The sequence below is a fragment of the Orbicella franksi genome, chromosome 1, assembly GCF_964199315.1.
Source record: "Orbicella franksi chromosome 1, jaOrbFran1.1, whole genome shotgun sequence".
NCBI classification, from domain to species: domain Eukaryota; kingdom Metazoa; phylum Cnidaria; class Anthozoa; order Scleractinia; family Merulinidae; genus Orbicella; species Orbicella franksi.
In genome coordinates this window covers 26277164-26292043 of record NC_138145.1, presented here as the reverse complement: position 1 = coordinate 26292043, position 14880 = coordinate 26277164, and the positions used below count along the sequence as shown (strand labels likewise).

Below are 14880 nucleotides of genomic sequence, written 5' to 3'. Positions count from 1 at the left end.
CCTATTGTTTTCATAACTGGTTGCATTATGTGTTTACCCTTAAGTGGAAGTAGTAAAATATCTATTACCCCAGACTTACGTAAAATTCTAGTTGTGTAGGGCTGTTAGCCTTTTTAGGTCCCGAGTATTTGGATGCTCGGCACAAATCTGCCCTAGGTGCCAGGTTGCCTAGTTCCTAGGCCTCAATATTTCGCCACGGTCAATCGTTCTCGGTTCACGTGGCCCGAGGCGCAAAGTCCGGGTCGTTCGTCTCGAAATGTCACCAATTGACCGTGAAGGCCTGAGAGAAAGCCGTACTGGAACTAGGCAAGGTACCAGGGATCTCACGATGACTGAGGTTCGTCTGATTAACTAGTTTAAATGAATACAGCATGCTGGTAAATACTGTACCGCCAGGCGGGCCGACTGACCTTGGAGGATTTAACAGTCTGAGAACACGAACGTCGACTCTTCCGTGTCTTTCATGCCGGGACTCCCGCAAACGAACAACAAAGCACATGATACTACTGCTAACGATACATTCAACCAAATACCTTTTAAGACACGACATCAAACCTGGCTCAGGCTGACATTCAAATACCTGTCTAGCCATGCTTTTATTTGCTTTAAGCCCTCTTTACTAGGCCTGGAAAACCAAGGGTCACAGTTGGACCAGCTAGACTTAAAAACAGCAAAAAACTGATGCAACGCTAATTAAAAACCTTAAGGATTTGCCCTAAATATTTCTTGAAATTGGCCCACAAAGCGGGGTTTTATCGACCACCGCGTGCTAAGATTATTTCAACAAAAAGTTTCAAACGGTCCGTACGCAGAATCAACGCAACATTCGACTGGTCTCGTAGAAAGGACTTGTAAGAGTTACGAGCTAAAAACTCCAACTAAGTTACTATTGTTAGAAGAGCAAAAAGTGGCTATAAGTTATCGAGAACCCAATCTGTTTCAGATCTGAAAACTTTTGTTAATCCACATTTCTAAAAGTAAAATTACTTTGTCAGTAACACGTATGTTTTTGTTTTACGACATTCTTTTTTCGTTTGCTGCTTCTTCGCGTGCTTAGCGATGTGCCACACTTCCGTTTTGGATCTCGCATTCCTAAACTATGGTTAATGGGTAAAACATATGTCAGTTTTGGCCCTCCATCAAATCTCCACACCTGTCTTTCACGCGTTGCATTCTATCGACTTGGAAAGTCTTTGTGTTGGAGATTGTCGCCAATGTCATCAGTTTTATTTCTTCTTGCGCGCCTTAACGCCTTTATCGATGTGCCACAGTCGCGATTTTGCTCTCGGTATCCTAATCTATGCTCGATGGGCTTTTGAAAGATGCCAGTGTTAACCCTCCGTCAAATCACCATTCGTGTGTTATACCCATAAAATTCTGATGAATTGTTCAGTAAGTTGGTTGAAGATTCTCGCCAATGACATTTTTCTTTCTTTTGGCGCTTTTTCGCGCGCTTACCGATGTGCCACACACGCGTTTTTGGTCTTGGAATCCTAAACTATGCTTATTGGGTTTTTAAAGATGCCATTTTTCGCCCTCGATCAAATTACTATGTGTTTCCCAAGTAGAATTGTAACGAATTGGTCAGTAAGCGGGTTAGAGATTGTAGCCAATGACAGTTTGTTTGTTTTTTTCATTTGGTGCTTCTTCGCGTGCTTAGCGATGTGCCACACTTGCGTTTTGGATCTCGCAATCCTAAACTATGGTTAATGGGTAAAAAATAGGTTACTTTTGGCTCTCCTTTAAATCTCCACACCTGTCTTTCACGTGTGGCATTCTATCGAGTTGGAGAGTCCTTGTGTTGGAGATTCTCACCAATGTCATTTTTATTTCTTCTTGCGCGCCTTTACGCCTTTACCGATGTGCCACAGTCGCGATTTTACTTTCGGTATCCTAATCTATGCTCAATGGGCTTTTGAAAGATGCCACTTTTGACCCTCCGTCAAATCACCATTCGTGTGTTATACCCATAGAATTCAGATGAATTCGTCAGTAAGTTGGTTGAAGATTCTCGCCAATGACATTTTTCTTTCTTTTGGCGCTTTTTCGCGCGCTTACCGATGTGCCACACACGCGTTTTCGACGGCGAGTTACTATTGTTAGAAGAACGAAAATCCATGGAGTGGCTATAAGTTATTAAGAACCAATCTGTTTAGGGTCTGAAAACTTTTGTTAATCCACATTTGTAAAAGCAAAATTAGTTTGTCAGTAACACGTATGTTGTTGTTTTACGTATTTAGCTATTAAATTTCTAACCTTGTCAAGGAGTCCCCCGGTACCCAATGAGTTACGCATCTGACGTGCTGTGCGGTCGAAAGGGCATATATACGCTCGACGAGAGTCGGGGGACCCCGCACCTTTTGTTTTTTTCTTTCTTGTGGTGTCAATTGAATCGATATATGTTTTGTATAATCTTGTTTTCTTCCGTTTAAAGTAACCCTTAAACGAAAATGCTTTTTAAGAAAGGGCATCGACTTTGAGCTTCCGTAAAATGCCTGACTAGTCATGCCTTCATTCTTTTGAACCGCTATATACCAGAGCAAATGGAACACCAAGCGTTGCAAATCTGTTTTATGTCTTAAATTTTTGTTAACGGCACATTCGTTAAAGCTGAGATCAAGTTGTCAGTAACAACTACATTGTTGTTTTATGTATTTAGCTTTTAAATTTTCACACCTTGTCAAGGAGTCCCCCGGTAGCCCAATGGGTTACGCATCTGACCTGCTGTGCGGTCGGAAGGGCGTATATACGCTCGACGCAAGTCGGGGGACTCCGCACCTTTTTTTTTCTTTCTTGTGGTGTCGATTGAATCGATATATTTTTTGTACAATCCTCTTTTCTTCCGTTTGAAGTAAGTTTGATGTTAAAATGCTTTTCAAGAAAAGGCGTCCACTTTGAACTTCCGTAAAATGCCTGACTAGTCATGCTTTCATTCTTTTTAACCGCTAAAAATTACCACCTAACCAATATGGAGACACATGAGCGAATAGAACACCAAGCGTTTTTAACATGTGATTTATAACAACCGACTTAAAAAGGTTTTATGAAAATGAAAACTTATTTAACACTTTTCATGATAGTTTGTTCCAACACTTTATCGGAGTTCATTTGGCACAGAACTAAACTTTAGCCTAAGCTTTGCCACCTAGAAAAGGTTTGCTAAGAGGGCGAGTTACTATTGTTAGAGGAACGAAACTCCTTGGAGTGGATACAAGTTTTTGAGAACCCAATCTGTTTCAGGTCTGAAAACTTTTGTTAATCCACATTTGTAAAAGCCAAATTAGTTTGTCAGTAATACATATGTTGTTGTTTTACGTATTTAGCTAGTACCTTTTCTAACCTTGTCAAGGAGTCCCCCGGTAGCCCAATGGGTTACGCATCTGACCTGCTGTGCGGTCGGAAGGGCATATATACGCTCGACGCAAGTCGGGGGACTCCGCACCTTTTTTTTTCTCTCTTGTGGTGTCAATTAAATCGACATACGTTTTGTATAATCTTGTTTTTTTCCATTTAAAATGAATTTGAAACAAAAATGCTTTTAAAGAAAGGGCATCCACTTTGAGCTTCCGTAAAATGCCTGACTAGACATGCCTTCATTCTTTTTAAGCGCTACAAAATAACCACCTAACCAATATGGAGACACATGAGCAAATACAACAGCAAGCGTTTTTAACATGTGATTTATAACCATCTTAAAAAAGGCTTTATGAAAATGAAAAATTATTTAACATTTTTCATGATGGCTTTGTTCGAACACTTTATCGGAGTTCATTTGGCACAAAACTAAACTTTAGCCTAAGCTTTCGCAGCTAGAAAAGGTTTGCTAAGACGGCGAGTTACTGTTGTTAGAAGAACGAAAATCCTTGGAGCGGCTATAAGTTATTGAGAACCCAATCTGTTTCAGGTCTGAAAACTTTTGTTAATCCACATTTGTAAAAGCAAAATTAGTTTGTCAGTAACACGTATGCTGTTGTTTTACTTACTTAGCTATTAAATTTTCTAACCTTGTCAAGGAGTCCCCCGGTAGCCCAATGGGTTACACATCAGACCTGCTGCGCGGTCAGAAGGGCATATATACGCTCGACGCAAGTCGGGGCACTCCGCACATTTTTTTCTTTCTTTCTCGTTTCAACCTGAATAGATATATTTTTTGTACAATCCTGTTTTCTTCCGTTTGAAGTAAGTTTGATGTCAAAATGCTTTTTAAGAAAGGGCATCAACCCTACCTTACCGTAAAATGCCAATGCACCCATGCCTTGATTCTTCCTACGGACTCTTTATTAGTACAAAGTTAAAAACGAGTATGCGAAGACCCTACAAAGGATGGAAATACCAGAGCAAATGGAACACCAAGCGTTGTAAATCTGTTTTACGTCTGAATTTTTGTTAACGGCACATTCGTAAAAGCTGAGATCAGTTTCTCAGCAACAAATACATTGTTGTTTCACGTATTTAGCTGTTAAATTTTCACACCGTGTCAAGGAGTCCCCCGGTAGCCCAATGGGTTACGCATGTGACCTGCTGTGCGGTCGGAAGGGCATATATACGCTCGACGCAAGTCGGGGGACTCCGCACCTTTTTTTTTCTTTCTTGTGGTGTCAATTGAATTGATATATATTTTGTATAATCTTGTTTTCTTCCGGTTAAAGTAATTTTGATACGAAAATAACTTCTACGAAAGAGCATCGACTTTAAGCTTCCGTAAAATGCCTGATTAGTCATTCCTTCATTCTTTTTAAGCGCTAAAAATTACCACCTAGCCAATATGCAGACATATAGCAAATAGAACACCAAGCGTTTTTAACATGTGATTTATAACAACCGACTAGAAAAAGGTTTCATGAAAATGAAAAATTATTTAACGTTTTTCATGATGGTTTTGTTCCAACACTTTAGCGGAGTTCATCTGGCACAGAACTAAACTTTAGCCTAAGCTTTGGCAGCTAGAAAAGGTTTGCTAAGACGGCGAGTTACTATTTTTAGAAGAACGAAAATCCTTGGAGTGGCTATAAGTTATCCAGAACCCAATCTGTTTCAGGTCGGAAAACTTTTTTTAATCCAGATTTGTAAAAGCAAAATTAGTTTGTCAGTAACACGTATGTTGTTGTTTTACGTATTTAGCTATTAATTTTTTCAACCTTGTCAAGGAGTCCCCCGGTAGCCCTATGGGTTACACATCTGGCCTGCTGTGCGGTCAGAAGGGCATATACACGCTCGACGCAAGTCGGGGGACTCCGCACTTTTTTTTTTCTTTCTCGTTTCAACCTGAATAGATATATTTTTTTGTACAATCCTCTTTTCTTCCGTTTGAAGTAAGTTTGATGTTAAAATGCTTTTCAAGAAAGGGCATCAACCCTAGGTTGTCGTAAAGTGCCAATGTACCCATGCCTTGATTCTTCCTTTATTAGTACAAAGTTAAAAACGAGTATGCGAAGACCCTACAAAGGATAGAAATACCAGTGCAAATGAAACACCAAGCGTTGTAAATCTGCTTTACGTCTGAAATTTTTGTTAACGGCACATTCGTAAAAGCTGAGATCAGGTTGTCAGCAACAACTACATTGTTGTTTCACGTATTTAGCTGTTAAATTTTCACATCTTGTCAAGGAGTCCCCCGGTTGCCCAATGGGTTACGCATCTGACCTGCTGTGCGGTCGGAAGGGCATATATACGCTCGACGCAAGTCGGGGGACTCCGCACATTTTTTTTCTTTCTTGTGGTGTCAATTGAGTCGATGTATATTTTTTATAATCTTGTTTCCTGTTGATATGCTTTTCAAGAAAAGGCACCCACTTAAAGCTTCCATAAAATGCTTGACTAGTCATGCCTTCATTCTTTTTAACCGCTACAACACTTACCGCCTAACCAATATGGAGACACATGGCAAATAGAACACCAAGCGTTTTTAACACTTGATTTATAGGAACCGACTTGAAAAAGGCTTTATGAAAATGAAAAATTACTTAAAATTCTTCATAATAGAGTGTTTTCACTGTCACGCAATAAAAGATAAAATTAAAAACCATGGAGTGGATAAAGTCAGGAAATTGTGATATTATAGAAGATAAATAAAGAAGACAGTTTTTAAAGTTTAAAGTGTGTGCGCTGTCCCAAAGTTGAGATATTGGTCGAAATGTTCCGGGCGAAATATTTACATAGTCTAGTAAGGAGCCGTCATGTTGGTGTTCATTTGTGGGACACCAATATGGCGGGCGGAAAATAGTGTTTACATCTGGAAATTACTTTGGCTATCTAGGACACTGATTAACTGTGCTGAACAAACAAGCATTTAAATAAGCACTTTTCCAAATACTTTAACGTCTTAAGAAAGTGGCTAAAAATCACTAGATAAATACATATTTTTCAACAAACGCGATCGAGGCTTTATGTCACTCACCGTCATGAGTCTGAAATTCAAAATGCGCTGGTTTCCAAATAAAGGACGGTATTGAACTGGAAAGTTGTAAACAGATATAAAATTAGTACGTCTTATGCCTAATTAACAATTAGACCCGTAGCCCGCAAGGGCTACGGGTCAATAGCCCATGAGGCGAAACCGAATGGGCTATTGACCCGTGGCCCTTGAGGGCGAAGGGTCTAAATGTTTTAGTATCACCCAACTAGTCGGACAGAAAAAGTAATAATAAAGTTAGCAAATGCAAGTTGAAGAAATATTTATTTGGGAATAAAACGAAAGAAAGCGTCACGCTCGATGGCGCCAATTTCGCTACTCGATGACTATTACTAATAGATGGTTTTCACTGTCACGCAACGAAAAAATAAATCGAAAACTATTCAGTGGATAAAGTCAAGAAATTTCGATATTATAGGAGACAGGTAAAGGAGAAACTTCTCCAATTTTTGGATCTCTGCGTTTTCCCAAACTTCAGATATTCGTCGAAATGTTTTGCGCAAATTTACAGAGCCCAGTATGGAGCCGCCATGTTGGTGGAGCTCTGTGCTCCACCAACATGGCGGCCGGAAAATAGTGCAAACATCTGGAACTTACTTTGGCTATCTAGGTGACTGATTATCTGAACTGAACCAACAAACATTTACACAAGCACTTTTCCTAACACTTTAACTCCTAAAAAGGCTAAAAATCATTAGATAAGTTTATATTTCTCCACAAACGCGATCGGAGTGGTATGTCACGCACCGACATAACTCTGAACTTCAAACGGCACTGGTTTCTAAACCAAGCACACTATTGAGCTTAAAAGTTGTAAACAGATTTAAGTTTAGATCCCCTTATGCCTTATGAGGATAAAAATTTTCGTGGCTCTTTAGTTTTGGATTTTGGAATTTGATGACGTCACGTGAAAACGATCTATAATCTCCTAGTAGCGTAGCCAATCAAAATTTAGGATTTGCATTAGTCCACTAGTTGGGTGATACTAAAATGAGGATAAAAACTTTGGTGGCTCTTTAGTTCTGATGACGTCACGTGAAAACGCAAAACCGCAAACTACCGCATTGCACCATGGGAAGGTCTCTCAGGCATGGCTGACAAACTTGAACGATATGAGCAGTGAAACAACGCCAGAAAAGTTCTAGATTTTTACGTATTTTGTCACTAACGAAAGAATATTGTGATAGAAACAACTACTGACAGCCATGGTGAGTACACCAGTGTTATACAATCGTATTTCGGTACCGCGATTGAAAAATTATTGAAAGAACTTTTTACATGTGGTGTTTGATCTTCTTTACAGCCGCAAAACGAATACGTAGAACAGTCACGGAAGCGTCGTGGATACAGACTCGATCATTTTGAAAAGAAGTAAGTTTGAGACTAAACATATTTTATAGTTTTAATTAAAGAGTTTGTCTTGATCATTATAATATACTGCCACTACATAAATAAACGGTTTGGCGTGATTGTCATGTACCGAATTGAACTGAAATCAGTGCATATCGGTGTCAATTCAGAGGTTATTTATTTTCTTCTTTACGAGGTATTTTGGATGTTCATTATTCCTGTCACGCGACCGATTTGCCGAGAATTCAGACTTGATTCACAGCAATGCAAAATGATTTACAGTTTTGTTGACATTTAACTCCACATGAAGAATGATGTATATTTCATCTGCATCAGATTTGTGAAGTTTACTTCTAGACACAGATGTATAAGCAAATCATTTGTTGGCAACAGTCAAGAATTATATTTTGCAAAATGGTAAATTTAACATCATTTTACATTGCGAATAATGTGTGTGATGTTCAGGCAACATAAAACACCATTACAATTCTCTGATTTCATGGTAAAATCGACCGGCTGGAATTGAAGTCAGACTTACATACCTTAATATGCTGGATAAATACATGTTTCTTTTGATCTCTGTGAAGCTTAGAATAGGATACACTGGTGGAAAGGTTAAATTAAATTCACAAGTGGTCATATGACCAGCTTTCATCCAGGAGCTCTCTCTTTGACGACAAGGGACATAGAGGAGAGAACTTGGGATCAAGGTTGTTCATGGCCTTGCATGAAGCCCTGGCTAAACAGAGTAACAAGTGTTCACTCATACCCATGACTTTGTTTGGCAATGGCAAGTGGATTATAGTGAAATTCAAAACCAATTTTCTTTCAGTTTATTCCTTATTTTATGCCCAATTCAATGCATATTTTCAATCAATTCAATGCCAATTCAATTTGATGCCAATTCAATTCAATGACCCATTTAATTCAATGCCATTCAATGCCCAATGGTTCCTTCAGCATTCAATAGATATCAATCAATAAATTGACATCAATAATTTAATAAATTGATCAATAAATCAACCAATCAATTAGTCCGTTGATCAATCTTGTTGGTAACATCAGTAGGCAATCTTCAATCCTTGTGATGCCAAGTGCTGCTTCACTTACATGCCACTTTATACTAGAGGCCATCATCCATGGATATATGAAGTGTGGTGTACATAAAATGCACCCTGGCATGCAGTGGCAGTATTAAAATGATTATTGCTTTTTCAAATTACATGCACTTAGGAGTAAACTTGTTAGACAATTTGACCACCTAAGGTATCCAAGTCTGGACTCAAAGTACTTCAAAACTTGCGACTGTTGGTTGCTGCTTGTAACTATGCATGGTCAGGGAGTAAGTAGCCTTCAGTGACTACACTGTTGCTACAGATATCTTAATACAGTTGAGCCTCGCTATTTCAAACTCCCAGGTAACTGAAAAACAGTTTGAAATAGCCAATAATAAATGACTGTAGTGCAAATCTAAGGGAAATGGTTCTGAGTTTGAAATAACAATGAATTCAAACTAGCAGGGTCCAGCCATAATGCTTTTTTATTTTGTTTCCCTCAGGCGTAAAAAGGAAAGTCGTGAACCGCATACACATGCTAAGTATGCTCACAAACTCCATGGCCTCAAGTAAGTTAAGCAGCCATGTCACATGGTACATTGTTGCACTTGTATTAATTCTTACGGTAACGTAGAATCAATAGCTTACATGTTAGTACATGCTCTGTTGCATTGCAGTGTAGATACCCTTCATAGTGTTTATTTGTAATTCAACTATTTTTAACCAGGTCTGACTTGGAGTTGCTGATCTACAGAGTTGTTGAATAACTTAAATTTTAGCATTTAGCATCTCACTTCTGTTTTACTATTGGGAGTGTGTAAATGATTTGGTCATACATGTATCTCTACTTGGAGAAAAACCTTTAAAAATGAAAGTTACTGGTCAATCAGTGGGTCACTACCGGTATTTGGCAAAATCAGGCCAGGGGCCTGAAAACTTTTTCCACCCGGAAAGCTGTAGCAAGATCTCAGACCTTACAATTACATAGCTGTTTCATTTACATTTTAATATGACCAGAAGTTCCTTTCATACAAGAAGTTTCAGGTGTATACACCTTTCTGTTTGTAGATAAAGATAAAGATAAACTAAAACTGGCTTTGCGGGCCCGAAAAGTTTCCGGAGCTTTCGAGAAACAGGCCCCTGCTATAAGGCAGAAATCTTTTCATTGTAACATTGTTGGACAACTTTTTACAAATGTGAACTCTTCAGACTCGTAAAATTATTACAAGTTTTGCCCCCTTTCAATTTCAAATTAAACTCCCTTTCAGGATTTTAGCTTGGTAGTATACAAACGCTATGAAATTCAGTTGTGCACTTCTCACAGTCAATGTAAACATTGAGTACAAGGTTTCTCTATCTCTACAAGCTTTCTCTATCTCTCTAGCCAGGTTATAAGAACAGCAGTTATCAGTTACTGAGAAGTTTTAGTGTTTACTTTGCTGCTCTTCGTGTCATATTTGATGCTCGAGTAATAAACATGGGCCACAACCCCACAGTCGACTAGACATTGTCAGGTTGACGTTGTTAGATTTTGTGAAATTAAGACAATCTGTTCTCTTCTTAAATTAAAGTGCGGTTTCTTTTTCAGGGCCAAACTATACAATAAAAAGCGCCGGCTTGAAAAAATACAGATGAAAAAGACGTAAGTAAAAAGAATACAAATTTTTCCAAATCCAAGTTGTGAAACAGTGTTGTGTTACTCTCTGATCAATACTGTAATCTTGTGAATGATATATTTCAGACTAAGAATGCATGAACAACGCCAGACAAAAACAAGAGACAGCAAGGATGTCCCTGAAGGTGCTGTGCCTGCATATCTATTGGACAGAGAAGGGCAGTCACGGGCTAAAGTGCTCAGTAACATGGTCAAACAAAAGAGGAAAGAGAAAGCGGTAAGTACATCTATGGAAACGTTGAGAACAATCTTTGACATTAGACAAGTGTTGGTAATACCACATACACTGTACTTTGGATTTTACACCGTAATGTCGGAATGTGTATGATTTGTGCATTACAAGAGGTGGTGGTCTCTGAGAACTTTTTAATGGTCTATTTTGATTCTAATATTGAATACTGTCAAGAGTGGTTATTTTTCTTACTCAAAAAGAGTTATTTTGACGAGAAAATGCACCTCAGTGTAATGTTTGCATTTTTTTTGTCTCAGGGAAAATGGGATGTACCACTTCCTAAAGTGAAAGCTGTGGGGGAAGATGAAGTTTTCAAAGTTATAAAAACTGGACGATCTAAAAGTAAGTCTCTTGGTGTTCAATTTTGCCCTCACTCACTTTGTTGCAGTGACTGTGATTATATGTGTGAACTGGCTTCATTAAGATGATGCAGTAGTATCAACGAACAAAATGAAACTGTGGTCAGATGGAGAACAGGTTTACTGTTTTATGCCTCTCTCAAAGACATGACTTTGTAAACCGTCCTGTGGAGGTGGCCTTTGGGTTTTGCAATTATGCCATTTCCTTCTCTTTTCCCCTAAGTTGCAAACAATATTGCAGGATCTTTCTTGATATTTAAAGACCTTTCAAGATCCTTATAGATGTTAGTGACACACTGTTTCCATCCATGTGTTTATCGATGTTGTTTTTGCATGTTTAGAGAAAGCATGGAAGCGTATGGTTACCAAAGTCTGTTACGTTGGCGAGGGCTTTACAAGAAAACCTCCAAAGTATGAGAGATTTATCAGACCAATGGTGAGGAAAATCAACTGTTCCAATCTTGTTCAAACTGTCCCCTGTACTCAAAAAGAAATATATGCATTTATGCTACATTATGGCCTTCCCTCTCTCCCTTCTTCCCTCAATGGAGGAAAGTGTGTTTAGGAGCTGTTCATAGACTACATTATGCTCAGAAGACCCCTTCTGTAGACATCTCCCTTGAATTCCTTTGGACTGAAGCTAAAAATAATGTACTGATATTTGTCAAGTTTAATTAAATCCTAACTGTAGCCTGTTTTGTTTCTATTTAGGGTTTACGTTTCAAAAAGGCTCATGTCACACATCCCGAGGTGAGATCCTAGATTCTGTGAAGCTCTTTCTGGCTATGGTCACAAAGGCTGACTGACAAATGAAACATTTATATTTGTAGAAATGATTTGTATGTATTTACATGCATGTGTCTTATTTCTACAATATATTTGTTTCATTTGCTACACCAAGCAAAACATTGCACCCACCTTTGCCAAAACTGTGTGAGGTCTTCATGTAGATGCTTGGATTTCCTTGTAATAGCAGTATAGAATGTGTACAGGAACATGCTGAAAAACACTGTAATTCACACAGTGTTTGGCAAAACAAACACTTGCTAATTTATTGAGTAGGCACTTGCTATGTATTGAATATCTTATTTTGTTTGAATCCCATCTGTAATGTGGTGTATCTCCTGGTATTTTTCAGTTGAAAGCAACTTTCTGTCTACCCTTGATTGGTGTGAAAAAGAACCCCCAATCACCAATGTACACACAACTAGGAGTTATAACAAAAGGAACTGTTATTGAGGTAAGCAGTATTTCCTTGTTTTCCACATTTCTATAAAGTTGTACAAGTATGAGTATGAGTATGAGTGGAAGTTTGGAAGAATGCGAAATGCTGTGGGAACACCAACCACAGAAAGTATTTCCACAGCTTTTTTAAGGTCTCCCAAACATTCAGTAGTATTGCTAAAACTTGTTGTAGTTTACCACTAAATATTCCTTGGTCATCACTAGCAAAAACTGTTCAGTGATAAAATTTTGCGTGGCCACCATTGGGTGATATCAGAACAATATTACTTGCAGGCAAAGCAGCTAACAAAATGCAGTGTCTGCTTACCATTTTTGTAGGAGGATAAAAAGAATTAACTCCTCCCTGCTACTTACTTTGTAATTTCGAGAGCATCCCAAGTGAGACCAATTATTTTCCTTTATTATTATTATCGTACATCACCATGATGAACCACAAACTTTCAAACAACAATTTGTTTGCTGCACATAGGAGGTCAAGCTGTTCACTGATAAAGAACTTCCTTAGTTTGTTACCTTCTTGAACAGCTCTTTTATGAATTAAAGAAGTGATGATCTAATTTACAAAATTGTTTTCTGGTGTAGGTTAATGTAAGTGAACTTGGCTTAGTGACACAAGGTGGCAAAGTTGTATGGGGTAAGTGTGAATTGAAAGCAATTCCTTTATTCTTGTGAGGGTTGGAAGGAATATTAATTTAAGACCACTTTACATGTTCTCCTTGGTTACAGTCACATGACATTTGCTGGCAAAGTTTTTTGTGATAATGAGTAGAATATGCCAGACTCCTGTGCATCAACTAGTAAAGTCATAATTTTGAGTAACTTTATACAGAGAATACTGTCCACCATATGGTGCAAAAACACTTGTTTTTTATGATTTGGACTTTTGCTTCTTGTTAAGAATTGTTGGTGTGTCTCATTTTACAGGTAAATACGCTCAAGTCACAAACAATCCAGAAAATGACGGTTGTATTAATGCTGTATTACTGGTATAACAACTGAAAAGTAGGAAATGAAGTTGTAAATAAAAGAATTTGACCTTATCCATGTTATAAGTTGTATTTATTTTTGTGTGTCTGACTTGAAATGATTGTAAAGACACAAGGTACTACTCTAGAATTGACCACTTTGGTATTTTTGGTATTAAGCTAAAGCTAACGGAGGAATTTTTTTCCAAATGTAAATGATTAATGACATTCCCCGCGAGCCTCCAGTGCATGCTACTTAAAATACAATAATGGTCTATTGGATTTTATTTTGAGCCAAATTTTACTCAGATACATGTAACCTTATTTCCAGCCGCCTCCTGATTGGCAACTTTCGGAAAGCTTAGGGCCTAAGAACAACTACAGTGTAAGCTAAGGTTAATTCTGTTTCAGTGCTAAGGATTGGTAGCACCTGGTGAATCATTTTGGAATTTGCAAGTACCAACTGGTCAGAAATTGTGTTGTTCCAGAAAATATCCATACCCCTCCCACGGAAGGTTTTTTTAGCTTGACCCCCACCCCCTCTCCTCTGGAAATTCCATTTTAGTGCCATACTTTCCTTTTAAAAGTTCGGCTTTTGAAACCCCCCTCCCCCTTGGAATTTTCGTTAACCTTCCTTGGGGTGGGTATGGATATTTTCTGGAACTACACATTGTGCAAAACTCTAAAACATAATCATATTTTTAGACTGCAAAATACAGTTGACTGTCATTACACACAGCCAGTTTGGCCTCAGTCACAGATGCTGCCTCTCATAAAAGGGTAATTTGGTATGGAGGATTGAGAGGCAGCTGTATTCACAGGTTTAAAAGCCGACTTCTTTAGTCCTTTGAAGGTTAAGCCATGTTTGATGGTTGAAAGCAAACTATCATTTTGTTGGCTATTTCATCTTGTATTTCATGGCTGCTGATACACTGTTTCTCTCTTGTACCAAATCTACTGTACAGTATGTTAAACTGTTCTTTGGTGGCTACCTATGAAGAAGTAGTCTTTTGCTCTGGATAAATAACAAAAGGTAAACAGTGAAAGGAAAGAAACAGTTGACTCAACATTATTTTTACTTTATTACCTCACAGAAACAGTAGCTTGGCCACCTCCAATACACACCATTAACACTTTATTAATTTAGAATAAATTGACGAGAATTCAACACAACACAACACTCATAATAAATTAACAGTCGCTGTTTTCAAGTGATCATTTTGTTATCTAAGAAGAGTTGAAAACACTGGTTGACTGGATGTCAAACAGAGTACTGATCAAGGCATGTCAACAGTTACCAGGTATCAGCTTTTCCACAGAATCAAAAAAAGAGTTTACACTTAGAGGAGTTAAATATACTCACTGACAATCAGATTAAGGCTTGACAACAGCAAACCAGTTATGAGCTTGTCCTGAGAATCAAAGTACTAAATAAAACCTAGCACACAACACTAGTTGATGTAACTTGGGCTGTAACATTCAAAAGTGAAGAATAGACTTATAAAACAAATAGTATTAATATTTTTCTTTAAAAGAAATAAATTAGTCTGCACTCAGCCAAATTGACCCACACAACTATGACTTGTC

At 38.2% G+C, this 14880-nt stretch overlaps 2 protein-coding genes across 2 annotated transcripts in view; one reads left to right on the top strand and one right to left on the bottom strand.

Moving 5' to 3' along the window:
- The window catches only part of LOC145499466 (5'-nucleotidase domain-containing protein 3-like), a 121135-nt gene that overhangs the window by 56823 nt on the left and 49432 nt on the right, over window positions 1-14880 (bottom strand). The gene's annotated exons all lie outside the window — the stretch shown is intronic.
- LOC145499509 (ribosome biogenesis protein NSA2 homolog) lies at window positions 7477-14847 on the top strand. The gene is made up of 11 exons (XM_081479032.1): window positions 7477-7620; window positions 7716-7783; window positions 9321-9386; window positions 10406-10459; window positions 10559-10709; window positions 10982-11066; window positions 11425-11519; window positions 11795-11833; window positions 12222-12323; window positions 12911-12962; window positions 13253-14847. The coding sequence occupies exons 1-11, from the start codon at window positions 7618-7620 to the stop codon at window positions 13318-13320; spliced, it is 783 nt and encodes a 260-aa protein (XP_081335158.1). The 5' UTR covers window positions 7477-7617; the 3' UTR covers window positions 13321-14847.